Genomic DNA, 19,968 nt, shown 5'->3' with positions numbered 1-19,968 from the left:
CTGAGCCTCCAGAAGGACCACAACCTTGCAGACACCTTGCTATTAGCCCGACGAGACTCCTTCAAAGCTTCTGACTCCAGAACTGTAAGAACCTGTATGTGTTTGTCTTCAGCAGTTAGTGTGGGAATGTTTTTTTTTTTTTTTTGAGACAGAGAGAGACAGAGCATGAACGGGGGAGGGGCAGAGAGAGAGGGAGACACAGAATCGGAAACAGGCTCCAGGTTCCCAGCCATCAGCCCAGAGCCTGACGCGGGGCTCGAACTCACGGACCGTGAGATCGTGACCTGGCTGAAGTCGGACGCTTAACCGACTGCGCCACCCAGGCGCCCCGGGAATGTTTTATAACAGCAGTAGGAATCTCACAGGGACATAGTCAATAAAATTACTTGAGGGAACCGAGTTTAAACTTCTCCATTCATCAGCTTCCCTTGGTTAAGGTCAAATGACATTTAAAGAACCCACATTATGGAGAAGAAATTAAATCAATTTGGAGATATTCTGCCTAGCACCTGGTAGAGTGAATTCCTGGGGCATAAATGTGAGTGTGGTCTGACTCTGATGCTTTTGAGGTAGCGAGATAGGCAAGCAACTCATGATCAAAATTTAGGTCACTCACATCTTCTTTATCCATTCATCAATCCACAGACATTTGGGCTCTTCCCATAACTGGCTATTGTTAATAACACTGCTATAGACATTGGGGTACATATGCTCCCTAATGGATCAAGAGGATGTGGCATAGATATATATATGTGTGTGTGTGTGTGTGTGTGTGTGTGTGTATGTATAATGGAATATTACTCAGTGATCAAAAAGAATGAAATCTTCCATTTGCAACAACGTGGTTGGAACTAGAGTGTATTATGCTAAGCAAAATATGTCAATCAGAGAAAGATAAATATCATATGATTTCACTTATATGTGAAACTTAAGAAACAAAACCAATGAACATAGGGGAAGGGAAGGAAAACTAAGATGAAAACAGAGAGGGAGGCAATTTATGAGACTCAAAAATACAGAGAAGAAATTCAGGGTTGTTGGAGAGGAAGTGGGTGGGGGAGGGGCTAAATGGGTGATGGGCATTAAGGAGGGCGCTTGTTGGGACGAGCACTGGGAGTTATATGTAAGTGATGTATCACTGGGTTCTACTCGTGAAACCAACACTCCACTGTATGTTAACTAACTTGAATTGAAATAAATAAATGTAAGGTGTGCTTGGGTGGCTCAGTCAGTTAAGCATCCGACTTCGGCTCAGGTCATGATCTCACAGCTCTTGAGTTCAAGCCCCATGTCGGGCTCTGTGCTGACAGCTTAAATTCTATGTCTCTGCCTCTCTCTGCCCCTCCCCAGCTCAGGCCATCTCTCTCTCTCTCTCTCCCCCTCTTAAAAATAAATAAAAATATTGAAAAATACAAATTATTTGGTTTTTTATCTGTAATATTTTATTATGTGTCTCTAAAAGAACTCTATTTTTGGCATGCCTGGGTGGCTCAGTGGGTTGAGCATCCAACTTTGGCTCAGGTCATGATCTTGTGGTTGACAATTTCAATCACCACTCAGGCTCTGTGAGATTATGTTTTTTTCACTTTTATGTCTGAAATTCCTTTCTATACCAGTATCTTAACTGCTCTTCTTAATAGTGGACACTTAATATATTAATGTGTCTTCTAGATCGGTTTTATTCTCCTCATTAGGATCCTGGTCTCTTAGTACCTTGTTCCACAATGTGTACAACAGTCACTTCCTTACTCAAGTGTTCACCAAATATGCATCTCCAAGAAAAGTTTTCATGGAGCAACAAACTTGAATAAATAGATTGACTTTAGAATATGATCTCAGACTCTAGGTGTCCTTTCATATCCTGAAGCAAAATTTTATTTTAATTACTTTTTAAAATTTAAATTATAGTTAGCTTTGTTGAGTCCAAAAAAATGTTCAGATACAAAGTTGTACGTATATATTACATGTGTTTATTTCAAATAATCACATATACGCATATATACATAAACACAAAACCACTTAAAAGAAATCTTATCTGAGTACAGTTGGCAAGAATGTTGCATTAGTTTCAGGAGCACAAGGTAGTGATTCAACGTCTCTGCCCATTACGCGGTGCTCGCCACAAAGGTAGCTGCTGTGTATTATCACACAAACCCATCCAGTATCATTGACTGTATTCCATACCCCGTGCCTTTTTTCCCCAAGTCTCATTCATTCCATAACTGGAAGCCTATATCTCCCACTGCCCTTCACCCATTCTGCCCATCCCCCCACGTCCCCTCAGGCAAACCATGAGTTTTTTTTCTCTGTATATGTAGGTCTCATTCTGCTTTTTTGTGTGTTTGTTTATTCACTTAAATTTTTTTTTAATGTTTATGCATTTAATTTTGAGAGAGAGGTGTGGGGAGAGGCTGAGAGAAGGAAAGACAGAGAATACCAAGCAGCCTCATGTCAACACAGATCCTGACATGGGGGTTGAACTCACAAAATGTGAGATTGTGACCTGAGCCAAAATCAAGAGCAGGTGCTTAACCAAGTCAGCCATCCAAGAGCCCCATCTTTATTCATTTTAAATGTAAACCCATACATAATCTCTTATTTTATGTTGAAAGGAAACTTAAGAGAAAGTTGAAGGTGTAGGTATTAAAAGAGTAAATGTTTGAATTAATATGCATTTAAAAGAATGAAGATGTGTAGACACAAAGATTTCAAGATAGATATAAATGATAGACACAAAGATTCCAAGACAGACATAAATGATAGACATACATTTAAAGGATGAATTACTTTTCTGTCATAATGCCTCCAAGACGTCAAAATCTGAAGCATGCTTGCAGTTACATACTGAGAAATTCTCTACCAGCTAAAGAGGAAGTATACCTGTAAATTGATTTTAAATCTCCTTTTCTACTTAGAGATGAGATTACGATGCAAAATGCCTTTACTCAGGGGAAACTCCGTGAATGAAAGGAGAACCCTAATCCCAGATTCTTATCAAAATTTCAATGGAACAACATTTGTCGTTAAGTCCTAACGCTGATGTAAAATAACTACATTGGTGTTTTAAAACGCATTTATGTTCTTACATTCGATGGATCAGAAGCCTGAAGTGGCTCACCTTGGTCTAAAATGAAAATGATTGCAAGGCCTGATTTCTTCTCAAAGCTACCGGGAAGAACCTGTTTCCTTTCCTTTCCAAGCTCATATTATACTGCAAGAAAAAAAACCTCACCATATTTCATATAATTAAAAAAGTCTTTACAAAGAGGGGCTGAACAGCAGCTCTTAATTGTGATGTGGTATGAAAGTCCTAAAGGTGTGCAAATGTGTCATGAAGCTGCGGTACGTAGTGCTCAGGGTCCGTATGAAGGAGCTTTTTTCTCCTCCTTGTTGAAAAGGAAAACCGGAATGTTGTGTAGATGGCAAGACTGTATCTCCAACACAAGCCAACAGCTCGGAGATCCAAGGGAACTAATCCACACAGATTGCTCAGTCCTAGACTTGGGTGAAACATTGACATAAGCATTGGGAGTCGCTGCTGGGAGGTCTGAAGTCTGAGAGCAGCGGACTCCATGAGGAAGGAATACTCAACACTGGGGTCACGCAGTTATAACCTGGTCTATTGGGAACACAGAACCTCCAGAAAAATTTCCTTTGTGTCCAGACCAGTGTCCCCCAGGGAAATCATGTGCTGCTCCAAAGAGGAGGAGGAGGGGAACGTGCCTCATGAACAGACAGAGGAAACTATAAATACTTCCTGTGCACACCCACTGCCTGTGCCACCGTGGGCTGACGGGACCAGGTTGTTGCTGTGGAGTCGAAAGCTTGACTGGGAGACCCATGCTAGCCTCCGTTCTGCAGTCTTGTGTGGGGACAGAGTTTAGTCACCACCAATAACCATCCAGGAGGGATCCAGACGGCCACATGGACACCTCTCCCTCAGAGCTCCCAGCCAGGTGAGTCTGAGAGCTTGGCAAGACCTGGAGGAAAGGGTCAGAGAGAATCAAAGGCAGGCGCATTTACCTGAGGTCACCTGACAGCCACCAGCCTAGCCCAGAACGTGGAGATCTCTATGGCCATGTACTTGCCTGATCATGCCCTTCTGAAAAACTACAGTGAACAAGGTCAGAGAGGGCCCCGCTCCTTTGGTACTTGCCTTATAATGGTAGAGTCACAGGACTATGAAAAAATTTTGTGTGGTGTAAGAGCCTCAGGCAGAAATCTTACGGAGATGGTGACTCAGAGCCACAATGGTTGTCATGGTATGTGCAGAACTTTGTAGCGCAAGGTCTGAACAGAACTTTGCATGTTGTGCAAACCAGACACAGGACCAGAGTGTGCCCAACACTCGGCCAAAAAGATCACAACACAAAGCCCAGGAAAAACAGAGAAAAGACGCCATGTCTAAAAAGTGAAAGGGACTTGTCCCACCTTCTCTAAGATCACAGGACATCCAATTGGTCAAAGAAATAGCAAAGTCTCAAGGTGCTTTTTCAAAGAAAAAGCAAGTCTCTTACCTTCCATTATGACCTGCCCAACTTTTGCTGTGCTTTGCATATTTCCTGTGCCGAAGGGTGGATTTATTCCCTTAGCACACTTTTCTCTTGGAGCATTCACTCTGTAAGACGATGCACACCCTGAAGATCCCACTAATGTCGTCTTGTGACTGCATTTAATTTTGCTCCTTACTATTTTTGCTGGGCATCAGGGTGGTAACAAGGATTGGAATGTTGTCAGAACCAGGGATGCTCTTTCTTCTTCATGGCCCCTCAGATTTCAGCGACCACCTGAGCCATTAGATCTTTTCTGCCACTTCCATTTTATTTCACTTTCTTGTTTCCCTCTCTCTCTCTGATTTTGAGAAGATTGTTTGTGTTTCTTTAAATACAGGAAAGGAAATGAGCATGCCAGTCTGACTTGTCAATTTTATTTGTTCATGTGAAACTTACATCATTTGCAGGAATGATAATGGATCTGCACATCTTGAGTTATACCCACTCTGAACTTAATTGTTGGGGTTGGAGTGAGAAGTCATGGTAAAAACACAGCCCAGGGATCACTAATTTGGGGTGTGTGTGTGTGTGTGTGTGCCTTGTGAAATGACATCTGTCATCAAAGCAGGGGACATGGTCCAATATATTCCAAGGTGATTCTTATAATATAGAAGCCAGAACTCAATCAACACGCCATATTCTAGAGAGCTCTATGTCAACTTACAGCAGACTTTGCAGGTAGATTCTAAAATACAAGCAGTACATATTGTGGGTGAGTGACTCCTTTCTCCTGAAGGGGAACCAGCAACGAGGCCACCTATTTCTTTGAAATTGCCTGACACGATCTCTGATCATTTTCCTGCTCATTCCCCTTCCCATACATGCTTCCTGTTTTGGACTCAAATAGCCCAAGGTAGTATCATCCTCAGGGCCTTAGCTGAGGCCATTCCCTCTACCATCACACACTTCCCCACACAGGCTCTGGGCTCCTGCCTTCCTTCCCTGCAGGTCTCTGATCAAATGTCACCTTGTTTACTGGTCTTGACCAAACACTGACTACAAAATAGCACTCCTATCCACGCTCTCCTTTATATCTGCTTCTGTCTCTTCATAGCACTTGACACCCTGTGATGTCTTATTAATATTTGTATTTGATTCTACTCATTCTCCATCACTAGATTATACTGGCTTTTGGTTTTCAGTATCCGTGCTCATGGCCTAGACAATGCCTGGGACATGTTTGACCCTCAGTACATATTCCTCCAATGCAGGAAAGATATTCTTAGTAAAACAGTAAAATGCATGACCTCTGCTGGGGAGTGTGGAGAATGAGACCAAAACACCTAATCTGATGTGAAACAGGAGGGAATCTCTTCATAAGGAAAATCCTTTGTGGACACAAGGGACAAGATACTGAAATGAACTTCTTGACTGCACAATATAAATGGTAGCATTTCATCTATGTGAGTAAACTGTTCATGTGAAAATTAATGATGTCCTTTGCCTCTTTCTGGGGGTCAGTGCAACCTCATGGAACCAGGAAATATTACACGGATATCAAAATTTCTTCTCCTGGGATTTTCAGAGAGACCAGAACTGCAGCCCCTCCTGTTTGGGCTTTTCCTCTCCATGTGCCTGATCACTGTGTTTGGCAACCTGCTCATCCTCCTGGCCGTCAGCTCTGACTCCCACCTCCACACGCCCATGTACTTCTTCCTGGCCAACCTGTCCTTTGTAGACATCTGCTTCACCTCCACCACCGTCCCAAAGATGCTCTGGAACATCCAGACCCAGACCAAAGTCATAACCTATGAGGACTGTATCACACAAATGAACTTTTTCATAACCTTTGCAGGGATGGACGACTTTCTCCTGAGTGTGATGGCCTATGACAGGTTCGTGGCCATCTGTCACCCACTGCACTACACGGTCATCATGAACCCCCGGCTCTGTGGACTGCTGCTTCTCGTGTCCTGGATCATGAGTGTCCTGTATTCCTTGGAACACACCTTAATGGTGTTGGGGCTGTCCTTCTGTACAGAGGTAGAGATCCCCCACTTTTTCTGTGAACTCAATCAGATGATCCAACTTGCTTGTTCTGACACCTTTCTTAATAACGTGGTGATGTACCTTGCAGCTATGCTGCTGGGTGGTGGTCTTCTTGTCTGGATCCTTTACTCTTATTCTAAGATAGTTTCCTCCATATGTGGGATCTCATCAGCTCAGGGCAAGTATAAAGCATTTTCCACCTGTGCATGTCACCTGTTGGTTGTCTCCTTATTATACTGTACGATGCTTGGTGTATACCTTAGCTCTGCTGCTACCCAGAACTCACGGTCAAGTGCCACAGCCTCGGTGATGTACACGGTGGTCACGCCCATGCTGAACCCCTTCATCTACAGCCTGAGGAACAGAGACATAAAGAGGGCTCTGAAAAGAATCCTTGGGATTCAGTGTTATAAGAACCAATCATCCAAAGGCTGAAGACACGCCCATGATTGAAGGGCTCAAATCCTCAGAGCCAGGAACTGCCAATCTTTGACAGACTGTGGAAGTAGGATCTACTCCTTCTATTTCTTTCTTGGCATTTCCATTTGTTTGATCAACTTTTCTCTACATTTAAGGAACTCACATTATTAAGCTTCTGCTGTGACTGAAATACAGACAGTTTCTCCGTTGTCTATTTTCAGACCTCCCCAAAGTTTACCCCAACCTTGGGTCACAAATGCCTGAAATTTCTGTATCTCACATGGGACTAGTTGGATTTTTAAAATTAATTTCATCTCAAATGACTTATACCATGCCGGGTAAATTTCCCCTAGATTTCCTGAGATCATTATCATGAGTTATACCCTTCATACGGAAAAAAGCTACACTTGATCAGTAAGCCATTTCCATCATTTTACTGTCAAGGAGAATACAAAAGCACAGTTTCCACCTTGTGTCTCAGTCTTTTCCTTCACTTCCTTTAGGACTCCACCTGATGATGTGGACTCTAACACTGTTCCATTCAAGCCTCAGGGAATTCACACCCGGCTCTGGCTAGGAATGCCCAAGCACTCTCCCGTGCCCATGTGCTTGTCCACACTCCCACAGACCTTTCCCTGACCACAGCCTATGCCTTGGCCACACCAGCCCTTGGGTTCTTATTGTGATTGCAGGACACATGTCAGCAACATCTATCGGAGAACTCTAATAACCCCAGGTTTATTACTCATGTATGCTGGAGGGCACAGGGGATGGTTAAAAGCCATTCTGGGAGGTCTCAGAAGGGGAGAGAGGGTCAAGAGGAAGAGAGAGACAGAGAGCTGCTGAGGGATCTGTCTTTCTCAAGGACCACAGCCAGGGTGGGAAGCTGGTGTTGGGTTCACACGTTCTTGGAGAATTGTATTGAGTAGAATGTGTGTGCTGAAGGGGAAAAGCTGATTCACTCATGTATCAGTCTCTAGTTTATAAAGGGCTTTCTGAAGAGGTGCTTTGTGACTGGGGGTAGCCGAGGGCTTATCTGGTGATTGTGGAACACATCTGATGATATGTTTATTCAACATGGTTGTGTTCGAAACGGACCCAGGGAAAATACGTCATTTCAGTCCCTTGCACTAAACATGCCCTTATGCTTTGTAAGCGTTCTCTTGGTTTTATTCTGTTATTCACCTCGGGGTCCAGATTTCCTACCATAGTCACGGGAAAACCTGATTAGCTAATGTAGATCTCCCAGTGGAGTGTACTTGGAAAGGCAAATTTGAATAAACAGTTCGACCTGATATGTTCTTCATATCGACCTGACCATAAATATGAGGAGGCAAACATTTGAAACACTCATTTCGTGACACACAAAATATTTCTCTCATTTTTTAAAAAAATCACAGTTCGTGCTATGCACCTATTTATTAAAGCATGGAAGATGGTGTTCACCACTGAGGGAGTTTGTTCATCGAGGCGCAGGATTGCTTAGTGTCTTCTACGTTTTATCACTGAATTATCTTCCTGTTGTTGCTTGAAAACTTCAAATGCAATCCGCTCATGTGATTTTTGCATTGTTACACGAAATAGCTTCCTTTTCCTGATATATGTCACAAATTCCACGGGATGGCGAATGCACAGTATCAGCACCATCTATATAATACATCCTTTCTGCTCTGAAATGTCTTCCACCTGCTTGACCAGAGGACGCTTCACCCAAGAACTGCATGTCCTGCTGGGGTGTGGTTCAGGGTCCCCAGTTCTTCCGCACAAATGGGCACGTCCTTCAAATCGCCCAAGCTGACGAGCAGCCCTGTTCATTCTGCTGCATAAATTCCTCTTTGTTCTAAAAAAAATAATAAAACGTTAAAGGAACTGGAGATTAGGTTGTGGGCATATCTGATGGTGCCTTATTCTCCTTAGCGTAAAGGCTTGTTCATCAGGGTATTATTTTGGTTCACTTATAAAAGCAAGAAACACAGATTTCACACAGCCTGAAGAATGAGCGAATACACGATCCTTTCACAATTACAGGCACGCAAGGACAAGATTTGGTGCAGAAGCCTTCACGCTACCTACTCTTATCTCTAACACAGGATTATCTTCTTGCTAATCAAACAGTGGTCCTCAGACTCAGACCTGCACTTCAGCTCACCCAGGAGCTTGGAGAAATGCAGAATCTCTAAGATTTTGCACTGGTAGTGGGATCCGTGTGGATTCACGGGCACAGTGAAGTTGGAGACATGCTGGTCTAGCTGGGTTTCTCACCATTTATGGTGGACATTGGCGGCAGGATAACAGGAATTTGGGGGTGCTTTCCTGGGGACTGTAGGTGTTTGGCAGCTTCCCTTCAGACTTTGACAGACGTCCCAGGGGAAAATTCACTTCTGGCTGAGAACCACGGCCACAGAGTTTGAGGACCAGAAGCATCCTGACAGAGTCAAACTCAAGGGACACCACATACTCAGATATTCAATTTGGACAGATGACTAGACATCACCAAGCACCATTCATACATCGTAAAATGTAGTTCATAACTATACCTCCTCAGGGATAAGATTTTATAAAGATTAAATCCAAACTCCCTGTGAGATGTTAAGCTCACTTTATAGTACATAACTAGATCTTAATACATCTGTTATATTTAAGGACGATTTTATAACAAGGGACCAAATGACAGCTTTTAACATCTTATAAAACAAGTGACAGAAAAAGTGTCTTGAAGCCAATCTCTGTGGCACCCAAGTTTTATTATCAGAAGTCATTTCTCTGCTTTATTATTTTTTCTTTTTTTTAATATATGAAATTTATTGTCAAAATGGTTTCCATACAACACCCAGTGCTCATCCCAACAAGTGCCTTCTTCAATGCGCATCCCCCTCTCTCCCCTCTCCCCCACCCCCCATCTACACTCGGTTTGTTCTCAGTCCTCAAGAGTCTCTTATGTTTGCCTCCCTCCCTCTAACTTTCTTTTCCCCTTCCCCTCCCCCATGCTCTTCTCTTAAGTTTCTCAAGATCCACCTATGAGTGAAAACATACGGTATCTGTATTTCTCTGCCTGTCTTCTTTCACTTAGCCTAACACTCTCTAGTTCTATCCATGTTGCTGCAAATGGCAGGATTTGATTCTTCCTCATTGCCATGTAGTATTCCATCGTATATATAAACCACAACTTCTGTATCCATTTGTCAGTTGATGGACATTTCGGCTCTTTACATAATTTGGCTGTTGCTGAAACTGCTGCTCTAAACATTGGGATGCACGTGCCCCTGTGCATCAGCACTCCCGTGTCCTTGGGTAGATTCCTAGCAGTGCTGTTGAGAACAACAGTAGACACTGGGTCGCCTCGTGGGCTCAGTGGGTTCATCTTCCGTGTCTTGATTGCGGCTTAGGACATGACCCCATGGTCTGGAACTGAGCCCCCAGATTGCTTCTGCACTGAGCATGGAGACTGCTTGGGATTCTCTCTCTCCCTCTTTCTCTGCCTCTCTCTCTTAAAATAAATAAATAAACATTTAAAAAGCTTCTCTCTGTCCTTCTCTCCCATCTTCCTCTCCCCCACTCATGCTCTCTCTCTCCCTCTCTCTCAAAAACAAACAAAGAGACAGACAGACACACAGCACTAGAAATGCTACAGCTGGGTCCCTAGGACAGGCAATGCTTGGAAGGCAAAGAGGACTAATCCCGGAGGGTTCCTTGGTCTTAGACTTGGAAAGTGTGTCTCGGCTGAGATAAGGTGCCACAAGATTTACACATCAGGAAGGGGACAAGTTCAGGGAAAAGTGGAGGAAAAAAAGAACTGCATTCACTTGGTCTCTGACCTAGTCTTTTGGGAACTGAGATTCACTAGGAAAAAGTACTTGTGTCCAGAGCAGTTTTCCACTTGGGAATATGAGATCAGAGGCTGGGGTACCAAGAGGGAAATGAGCTAATGAGCGGATACGGGGAGCTGTAAATACTCTCTGGTCTCCTGTCAGCCTGTGCGAACTTGGATGGGAAGGGACAGGGTCTCCCTCTGTTCTTCCAAGCCCTAATTATGGCTGGGGGCCCATGCTTTACTCCGTCCTGCTGTCTCAGCTGACAACAGAGCATTAGTCCCTACTATCTGCAGTCCAGGGAGGCATTCAGACTTGTCACAAGGAGACCTTGTCAGACACCCCAGCCAGGTGAGCCCAACGGCCTGGTACGCCGTGGATGAGAGGGTCAGAAGAATGGAAGCCAAGTTCATTAACCTGTCTTGGCCTGAGAGCCCATTCAACTTAGTGCAGGAGGGGTGATCGCTGTGTTCATTTGTTTGTTTGATTAAGTGATGTATTTATTCAGTGGCTGTGTCAATTTCACAGAGGGATGCTCACATTTTCACTGATCTTCCATATTCTATTCTTTTAACTTACTATTAAGGCAATGACAGTTTATTTTACCTCCCAGTGTCTCAGGAGCCACACAAGTTTATTAGATAATTGCTCTGACTCATCCATTTCATTCACTGCCCTCCCCCCGACTCTCTGCCTCGCTGTCTGTTGAACAGACTGTTTTATGTTTGTGAAATCACAGCAGAAACTTGCCATTCCAATATGGAGCCTCAAATTCATTTGTCCGTGGGAGGCTTAAGTACTGGCATTTCTGGGAACCATTTCTATACTTTGCAAGGAAAAGATGTCTGATCTGGCCTCCTTGGGTTGTGTCCATTCCCAGCATACCCGGGATGGTGAGGTCTGTGAAGACAGGGAAATACACAACCCAGGAGGCCATGGTGTCTTGTGACTGGTGAAGGGTGAGCAGTCCTCAAAAAGTTAGAGAGGGAGGGAGCCAAACCAGAAGAGACTCTTAAAAACTGAGAACAATCTGAGGGTTGATGGGGGCGGGAGGAGGGGGAGGTTGGGTGATGGGTATTGAGGAGAACACCTGTGGGGATGAGCACTGCATGTTGTATGGAAACCAATTTGACAATGAATTTCATATTTTAAAAAAAGGGGGGCCAGGACTCAGAAATCCCAAGATGATGCAATACAGGGGCCAGAACTCAGTCAAGAGAAGGCACCAAGAAGGGGATCTGTGGCAACTCATGGGACGCCTTGAGACAATGATGTATACAGAGGGAGACATAGCGTGGGCAAGGACGGCCCTGTGCCTTGAGATCACAGTTGTAGCAGAGAGGCCACTTTTCTACCCACAGTGACAGCGTCTGTCATCAGTCTCCATCAGGCTCATTGCCCTTACAGCACTGGCTTTGCTTTTTGCCTTGAACTTCTGAAACAATAGTTTCCTTGGGGCCTTTGTACTGGCCATTCCCTCTGCCAGGTAAAGGCTTCCCACATAATCCTTTCTGTCTTATATGTGTTCTGTGTTACAATGTCACCTGTTTGCAGAATTTGCCTATATAATCACTAAAACAGAATGCCTTATTGGCTTCCTCTTTATTCCTGCTTTTCTTTTCTTCACAGCAGCCCTCACCATCTGAAAAGTTATAGAATTCTCTTGTTTGCTTATATATTTTTTCTCCATGATTCTAGGGATTTACTTTCTTCACCACACCCTATGCTCATTGCCTGAAACATGGTCAACGCTCAATTTATATTCTTGAATACTTGAAGAATTTTCAGTGAAATTATAAAAAATATCATTTCTTCCAGAAGAAACTTTTTAGCAAAAAAAAAAACCTCCATCAATGTGGCAGAAGGAATCCCTTAATGGGGGCCATATCTATACACAACATATTTAAATGAATATCTGGGGGCACCTGGGTGGTTCAGTCGTAGAAGCGAACAACTCTTGATTTCGGCTCAGGTCTCCACCATAAGCCAACATTTGGAGATCCGAGGGATCTAATCCAGACTGATTGCTTAGTCTTAGACTGTGGGAAAATCTTAAAATCAGGGTTGGGATTAGGTGCTGGGATATTTGAACTCTGGGAGCGACAGAACTCACAAGGTAGGAGTAATCAACACAGGGGTCACACAGTTATGACCTGGTCTATTGGGAACACAGAAACTCCAGGAAATCTTTCTTTGTGTCCAGACCAGTGTCCCCCAGGGAAATCATGTGCTGCAGGTTGGACAAGCAGGAGGGAAACATGCCTCATGAACAGACAAAGGAAACTATAAATGTCTCCTCTGTGCAGTCCCTCCCCCAGTGCCACCGGGGGCGATGGGACCTGATTGTTGCTTCTAGAGTCCGAAGCTTGGCTGGATGACTCATGCTAGCCTCCTTCCCACCATCTTCTGCAGGGAGAGGGTTTAGTTGCCACCGATAGCCATCCAGGAGGAATTCAGACAGCCACATGGACACCTCTCCCTCAGAGCTCCCAGCCACGTGATTCCGGGTGCCCAGCACGTCCAGCAGGAAAGGGTCAGAGAGAATCAATGCCAGGTGCATTCACTTGAGGTCACCACACAGCCACCAGCCTAGCCCAGAACCTGGAGATCTCTATGGTCATGTGCTTGGCTGACATGCCTTCCTGAAAACCACAGTGGACAAGGTCAGAGAAGGTCCTGTTCCTTTGATACTTGCCTTATATGGCAGAGTCATAGTAGAATGAATTAAGTGTGTGGTGTAAGAGCCTCAGGCAGAAATCTTATGAAGACTGTGATTCAGAGCCTAGACTGACTGTCACGGTGTGTGCAGAATTCTGTAGAGCAAGGTCTGAACAAACCTTTGGGTGTTGTGCAAACCAGAAAGAGGACCAGAGTGTGCCCACTACCCTTGTCAAGAGAGAGGTCACAACGCAAAGGCCAGGAAAAACAAAGAAAAGATGCCACATCTGAAAAGTGAAAGGGACTTATCCACTTTCCCTAAGATCACAGGACATCCAATGGGTCAAAGAAATATGAATCAGGCACAGAAAAAAAAACCCCAAGTCTCCTACTGCTTCATTATAACCTGCCCAACTTTTGCTGTGCTTTGCATATTTCCCATGCCAAAGGGTTGATTTATTCCCTTAGCACACTTTTCTCTTGGAGCATTCAGTCTGTAAGGCGATCCACATGCTGAACAACCCACTAATTTCGTCTTCTGACCACATTTAATTTTGCTCCTTATTATTTTTGCTGGGCATCAAGGAGGTAACAAGACTTGGAATGTTGTCAGACCTCAGGATGTTCTTTCTTCTTCACGGCCCCTCAGGTTTCAGTGACCATATGAACCATGAAATCTTTTGTGCCACTTCAATTTCATTTCACTCTCTTGCCTCTCTCTCTCTCTCTCTCTCTCTCTCTCTCTCTCTCTCTGTTTGTGTGTGTGTGTTTCTCTGATTTTGAGCAGATGGTTTGTTTTTCTGTAAATGCAGGACAGAAAATAAGCATGCCAGTCTGACCTGTCAATTGTATTTGTCCATAAGAAACTCAATCATTGGAATTCAGGTACCATTTTTACATCGTTTGTGAGGAATGATAATGGATCTGGCCACATTGGTTTATAGCCACTCTGAGCTTAATTATTGGGGCTGGAGGTGAGAACTCATGGAAGAACACAGCTCAGGGAGTGCTGTGTGTGTGTGTGTGTGTGTGTGTGTGTGTCTTGTCTTGTGGCGGGGGATCCGTTTCCAGAGCAGGGGTGCCTTAGCTAATATATTCTAAGTTGACTCTAATAATACAGAAGCCAGCACTCAATCAGCACAGGGTATTCAGGAGGGCTCCTTGACAATGTACAGGAGGCTTTCCAGATAGATTCTAAAATATAAGCAGTATATAGTGTGGGTGAGTGACTCCTTTCCCTCTAAAGGGAACCGGTAATGAGGCCATCCATTTCTTTGAAATTACCTGACACCATCTCTGATTTCTCTCCTGTTTACTCCTCTTCACACAACGCTTCCTATTTTGGACCCCAATAGCTCCAAGTAGTATAATCCTCAGGGTCTTAGCAGAGGCCATTCCCTCAGCCAGCACACACTTCCCCAGAAATGCTTGCAGGTCCTGCCCTCCTTTCACTGAAGTCTCTGTTCAAATGTCACCTGTTACGGGTCTTGACCAAATACCATTACAGAACATCACTCGTATCCACACTCTCCTTTATATCTACTTTTGTTCTCTTCATAGCAGTTTGACACCCTCTAATGTCTTATTAGTATTTTTATTTGTTTCTATTCATTCTCCGTCATTGGATGATACTTGCGTTTGGTTTTTCAGTATCCCATGCTCATTGCCTACACAATGCCTGGAATATGTTTGACAATCAGCACATATTCCTCCCATGCAGGAAAGAGATTCTTAGTAAAACAGTAAAGTGCATGACCTCTGCTGGGGAGTGTGGAGAATGAGACCAAAACACCTAATCTGAGGTGAAACAGGAGGGAATCTCTTCAAAAGGACAATCCTTTGGGGACAAAGGGACAAGATACCGAAATGAACATCTTGACTGCACAATATAAATGGTAGCATTTCAACTATGTGAGTAAACTGTTCATGTGAAAATTAATGATGTCCTTTGCCTCTTTCTAGGGTCAGTGCAACCTCATGGAACCAGGAAATATTACACGGATATCAAAATTTTTTCTCTTGGGATTTTCGAAGAGACCAGAACTGCAGCCCCTCATATTTGGGCTTTTCCTCTCCATGTACCTGATCACTGTGTTTGGCAACCTGCTCATCATCCTGGCCGTCAGCTCTGACTCCCGCCTCCACACCCCCATGTACTTCTTCCTGGCCAACCTGTCCTTTGTAGACATCTGCTTCACGTCCACCACCGTCCCGAAGATGCTGGTGAAGATCCAGACCCAGAGCAACATCATAACCTATGAGGACTGCATCGCACAGATGAACTTCTTCATAATCTTTTCAGGGTTGGACATCTATCTCCTGGCTGTGATGGCCTATGACAGGTTTGTGGCCATCTGTCACCCCCTCCACTATAAGATCATCATGAACCCCTGGCTCTGTGGGCTGCTGGTCCTGGTGTCCTGGATCACGAGTGTCCTGCATTCCTTGTTACAAACTTCAATGGTGTTGCGGCTGTCCTTCTGTACAGAGGTAGAAATACCCCACTTTTTCTGTGAACTCAATCAGATGATCCAACTTGCCTGTTCTGACACCTTTATTAATAACTTGGTGATGTACCTTGCAGCTATGCTGCTGGCTGGAGGTCCCCTTGCTGGGATCCTTTACTCTTATTCTAAGATAGTTTCAACCATAATTGGAATCTCATCAGCTCAGGGCAAGTATAAAGCGTTTTCCACCTGTGTATCTCATCTTTTAGTTGTCTCCCTATTTTTTTGTACGAGCCTAGGAGTGTACCTCAGCTCTGCTGCTACCCAGAGCTCACTCTCAAGTGCCACAGCCTCGGTGATGTACACGGTGGTCACGCCCATGCTGAACCCCTTCATCTACAGCCTGAGGAACAAAGACCTAAAGGTGGTTCTTAAAAGAATCATTGGGATTTCATTGATGTGAGGGCCAATCATATTAGGGCTGAAGACGTGCCCATGATTGCAAGGCTCAAAGCTTCAAAGTCAAGAATTAGTTATTCTTTGATTAGACTGTGGAAGTGAAATCCGCTCCTTCTATTTATTTGCTAGAATTTCCATCTTTATTCATGTCAACTTCTCTACACTTTTAAGTAACTTTATTAAGCTTCTGCTGTTTCTGATATACAGACAGTTTCCCCTTTTTCTATTTTCATATGTCACCAATGTTTTCCTCAACCTTGGATCATGAATGCCTGGAAATTTCTATATTTCACATGGGAGTAGTTGGATTTCTTAAAATTAATTTCATTTCAAATGACTTATACCATGCCAGGTAAATTTCCCCTAGATTTCCTGAGATCATTATCATGAATTATACTCTTCTTATGGAATAAAGCTACACTTGATCAGGAAGCCATTTCCATCATTTTATTGTCAAGGAGAATACAAAACCACAGTTTCCACCTTGAGTCTATCGGTCTTTTTCCTTCACTTCATTTAATACTCCTCCTGATGATGTGGATTCTAACATTTTTCCATTTAAACCTCAGGCTATTGACACCAAAGCTTAGGAAAGCCCGGGCACTCACCTGCACTCGTGTATTTTTGGACATTCCCACAGACCTTTCCCTGACCAGGCCTATGCTGTGACTGCACCGGTCCCTGGGTTCTTATTGTGATCACAAGACACACATCAGCAACACCTATCAGAGAACTCTAAAAACGGAAATGTATTACTCACATAAGCTGGAGGGCACAGGGATGCCCAAGGGCCACTTCTGGATGTCTCAGAGGGGGAGAGAGAGATGGAGAGGGAGACAGAGAGAGTGCTGCTGAAGGACCTGGGTCTATTAAGGCCCATGGCCAGAGTGGCTAGGTGTTTGAGGATTCACACTTCACTGGAGAATTTTATTGAGTAGAATTTATGTACTGAAGGGGAAAAGCTGATTCACTTATGTGTCATTATCTAGGTTATTCAGGACGTTCTGAAGAGATACTTTATGGTTGAGGGTAGCTGAGCCATATGTTTATTTAAATAATAAACAATATGTTTATTTCACATGGTTGTCTTTGAATTCGATGCCCCAGAAATCTAAAGCTTAATTTCAGGCACTTATGCTAAACATGCTATTGTGCTTTATAACCGGTCTCCTGGTTTTATTCTGTTATTTAGCTCGGGGTCCAGAAAGCCTCCCATAGCCACTGGCAAACCTGATTAGCAAATATTCATCTCCCAGTGGAGTGTACTTAGAAAGACAAATTTGAATAAATAGATCAACCTGATGTTCTTAGTATCGGCATGACCATAAATATGAGGAGGCAAAATTTCAAAACACTCATTTTGCTACACAAAAAATATTTCTCTCTTTTTTTTAATGTCCCAGTTCATGCTACGCACCTCTTTATTAAAGCACGGAAGATGGTGTTCACAACTGAGGGGGTTTATTCATTGAGGTGCAGGATTGTTTAGTGCCTTCTATCTTTTATCAGTGAATTATCTTCCCATTTCTGCTAGAAAACTTCTCATGCTAGCTGCTAATATGATTCTTTCCGTTGTTACACAAAATAACTTCCTTTTCTTAATATTTGTCACAAATGCCGAGAGATGGTGAATGAACACTACCAGTATCATCCATTTCGTACCTCTTTCCTACCCTGAAATCTCTTCCACCTGCATGACCAGAGGATGCTTCACCTGAGAGCTGGATGTCCTGCTGGGGTGTGGCTCAGGGTCCCCAGTTCTTCTGCACAAACGTGCATGTCCTTCAAACTCTCCCTGTTACCCAGAAGGGAGCCCTCACGTGGTCACTTGTTCATCAAGTCATGGGAAATACACCTGAATCACTGAATGGTCATGAGTGCCCTCCTCAATTGTTAAATCATATGACACTAGTAAAAGGTAGAATGTGTTCAAATTAGTTCAGGTCGGTTGCTCAGATGATTGTGTCAGTCAGCTCTTGCTGTATAACATTCTTTCCTTGTCACGTGGGATGTTAAAATGATGTGGGATCGCCGAGGACAATGGTCACAAAAGAATCCTTGAGTTGTTTTACCGTGCAAAAAATGTGCTCTCATAGCAAGGTGGCAGGACTCATGGCCAGAGAGCGCTGCACTGGGATTGTGGAAAGTGAGTGATTATATACTTTTAAGTTTGTGGAGGGAGGGAAGGGTAGAGATAACATAAACGTCTAAGGAATTTCCGTATGCTGAAAGGGACCTTGGAGGTCTCGCTCCTGTCGAGGATAATGGTGCTTTTAGTCTCCAACAAAACATCAGCATCAGAGTATCCATGAGTTCCTGGAGAATGTCATTCCCTGCATTTCTTGGGGATTTATCAGTGAGCTACAGTTGTTGGGAATCTGACTTCGAGCAACATTTCTCATGCTTTTTGTTCTCTTCATCAATAATACCTTTACAATCAAATGGCATTGTATCGGGAAACTTTTCTGACCTCTGCTGGGCTCCTCACGGGTCTGTGGTCAGGACTGAATCTCTACCTGGTATTTCTAGGGCCCATCCATGACGTTGTGTCTGTGGCTGTCATGCTCTTCTGTTTCAGCCGGATTCTTGGTCTTATTTCTACATTTTGATTTGTAGGATAGTCTTCTATTTACAAATTACGTACGCTTATGTGTATTCTTTGAGTTGCATCTCACTGTGCCTACATCTGTACATAAACATGCTTTCCTTCCATTACAAGAGCTATCTCCACACCTGTAATGGAGAGTCAGCTAACTGTGCTCCAAATCCTCCTCTGAGCCCTGCTCCATAGATATGTCCCCAATTAAATCACTGAAGTATAATTATACACAATACACCACGTATTGAAAGGGTACAATTTGGTATGTTAAAGGAGCTACACAAGAATGTAGAGCACATGGGGTGCCTGCGTGGCTCAGTCTCTTAAGCACCTGACTGCAGCTCAGGTGCGTGGGTTCGAGCCCCCCACCCGGCTCTCTGCTGACAGCTAGAGCCTGGAGCCTACTTCGGATCATGTGTCTCCCTCTCTGTCAACCCTCCCCCACTCATGCTCTGTCTCTCTCTCTCTCTCTTCAAAAATAAATAAATGTTGGGGCGCCTGGGTGGCGCAGTCGGTTAAGCGTCCGACTTCAGCCAGGTCACGATCTCGCGGTCCGTGAGTTCGAGCCCCGCGTCAGGCTCTGGGCTGATGGCTCGGAGCCTGGAGCCTGTTTCCGATTCTGTGTCTCCCTCTCTCTCTGCCCCTCCCCCGTTCATGCTCTGTCTCTCTCTGTCCCAAAAATAAATAAATAAACGTTGAAAAAAATAAATAAATAAATGTTTAAAAATTTTACAAAAAATATAAAGAAAAGCACATAGTGCAAGTTTCCATCTGTGTATAATTTAAGGGTCTACATAAGCTTTAATTGCTTTCTTAGGTAATTGTTAAAAATTCAAGCTCCCCGAGCCTCTCTTTCCTTATTTCTGTAGGCAGTGCAGACGCTAAACGTTAATTCCTATGAATCTTGTAAGGAAAAAAATTAAATGCATTTTTACTCAAAGAAAACATTCAAGTGTAGTGGTTGTGTCTTGTGTGTGTGTGTGTGTGTGTGTGTGTACATTTTTCTTTCAAATAATCACACTCCCCATACATGT

The 19,968-nt window shown here is 43.8% G+C and overlaps 2 protein-coding genes across 2 annotated transcripts; both read left to right on the top strand.

The window, feature by feature from the left end:
* The first annotated feature begins 5,868 nt into the window (after positions 1–5,868).
* On the top strand, positions 5,869–7,173 carry LOC125929126 (olfactory receptor-like protein OLF4). The gene has a single exon (XM_049640052.1). The coding sequence runs from the start codon at positions 6,024–6,026 to the stop codon at positions 6,975–6,977; it is 954 nt and encodes a 317-aa protein (XP_049496009.1). The 5' UTR covers positions 5,869–6,023; the 3' UTR covers positions 6,978–7,173.
* An 8,233-nt stretch (positions 7,174–15,406) lies between these two features.
* Positions 15,407–16,339, top strand: LOC125929125 (olfactory receptor-like protein OLF4). Its single transcript, XM_049640051.1, has one exon. It carries the CDS (start codon positions 15,407–15,409, stop codon positions 16,337–16,339), a length of 933 nt encoding a protein of 310 aa, XP_049496008.1.
* The last annotated feature ends 3,629 nt before the right edge of the window (positions 16,340–19,968 follow it).

The sequence above is a fragment of the Panthera uncia genome, chromosome A2, assembly GCF_023721935.1.
Source record: "Panthera uncia isolate 11264 chromosome A2, Puncia_PCG_1.0, whole genome shotgun sequence".
NCBI classification, from domain to species: Eukaryota; Metazoa; Chordata; class Mammalia; order Carnivora; family Felidae; genus Panthera; species Panthera uncia.
This window is presented reverse-complemented; position numbering and strand designations above follow the sequence as displayed.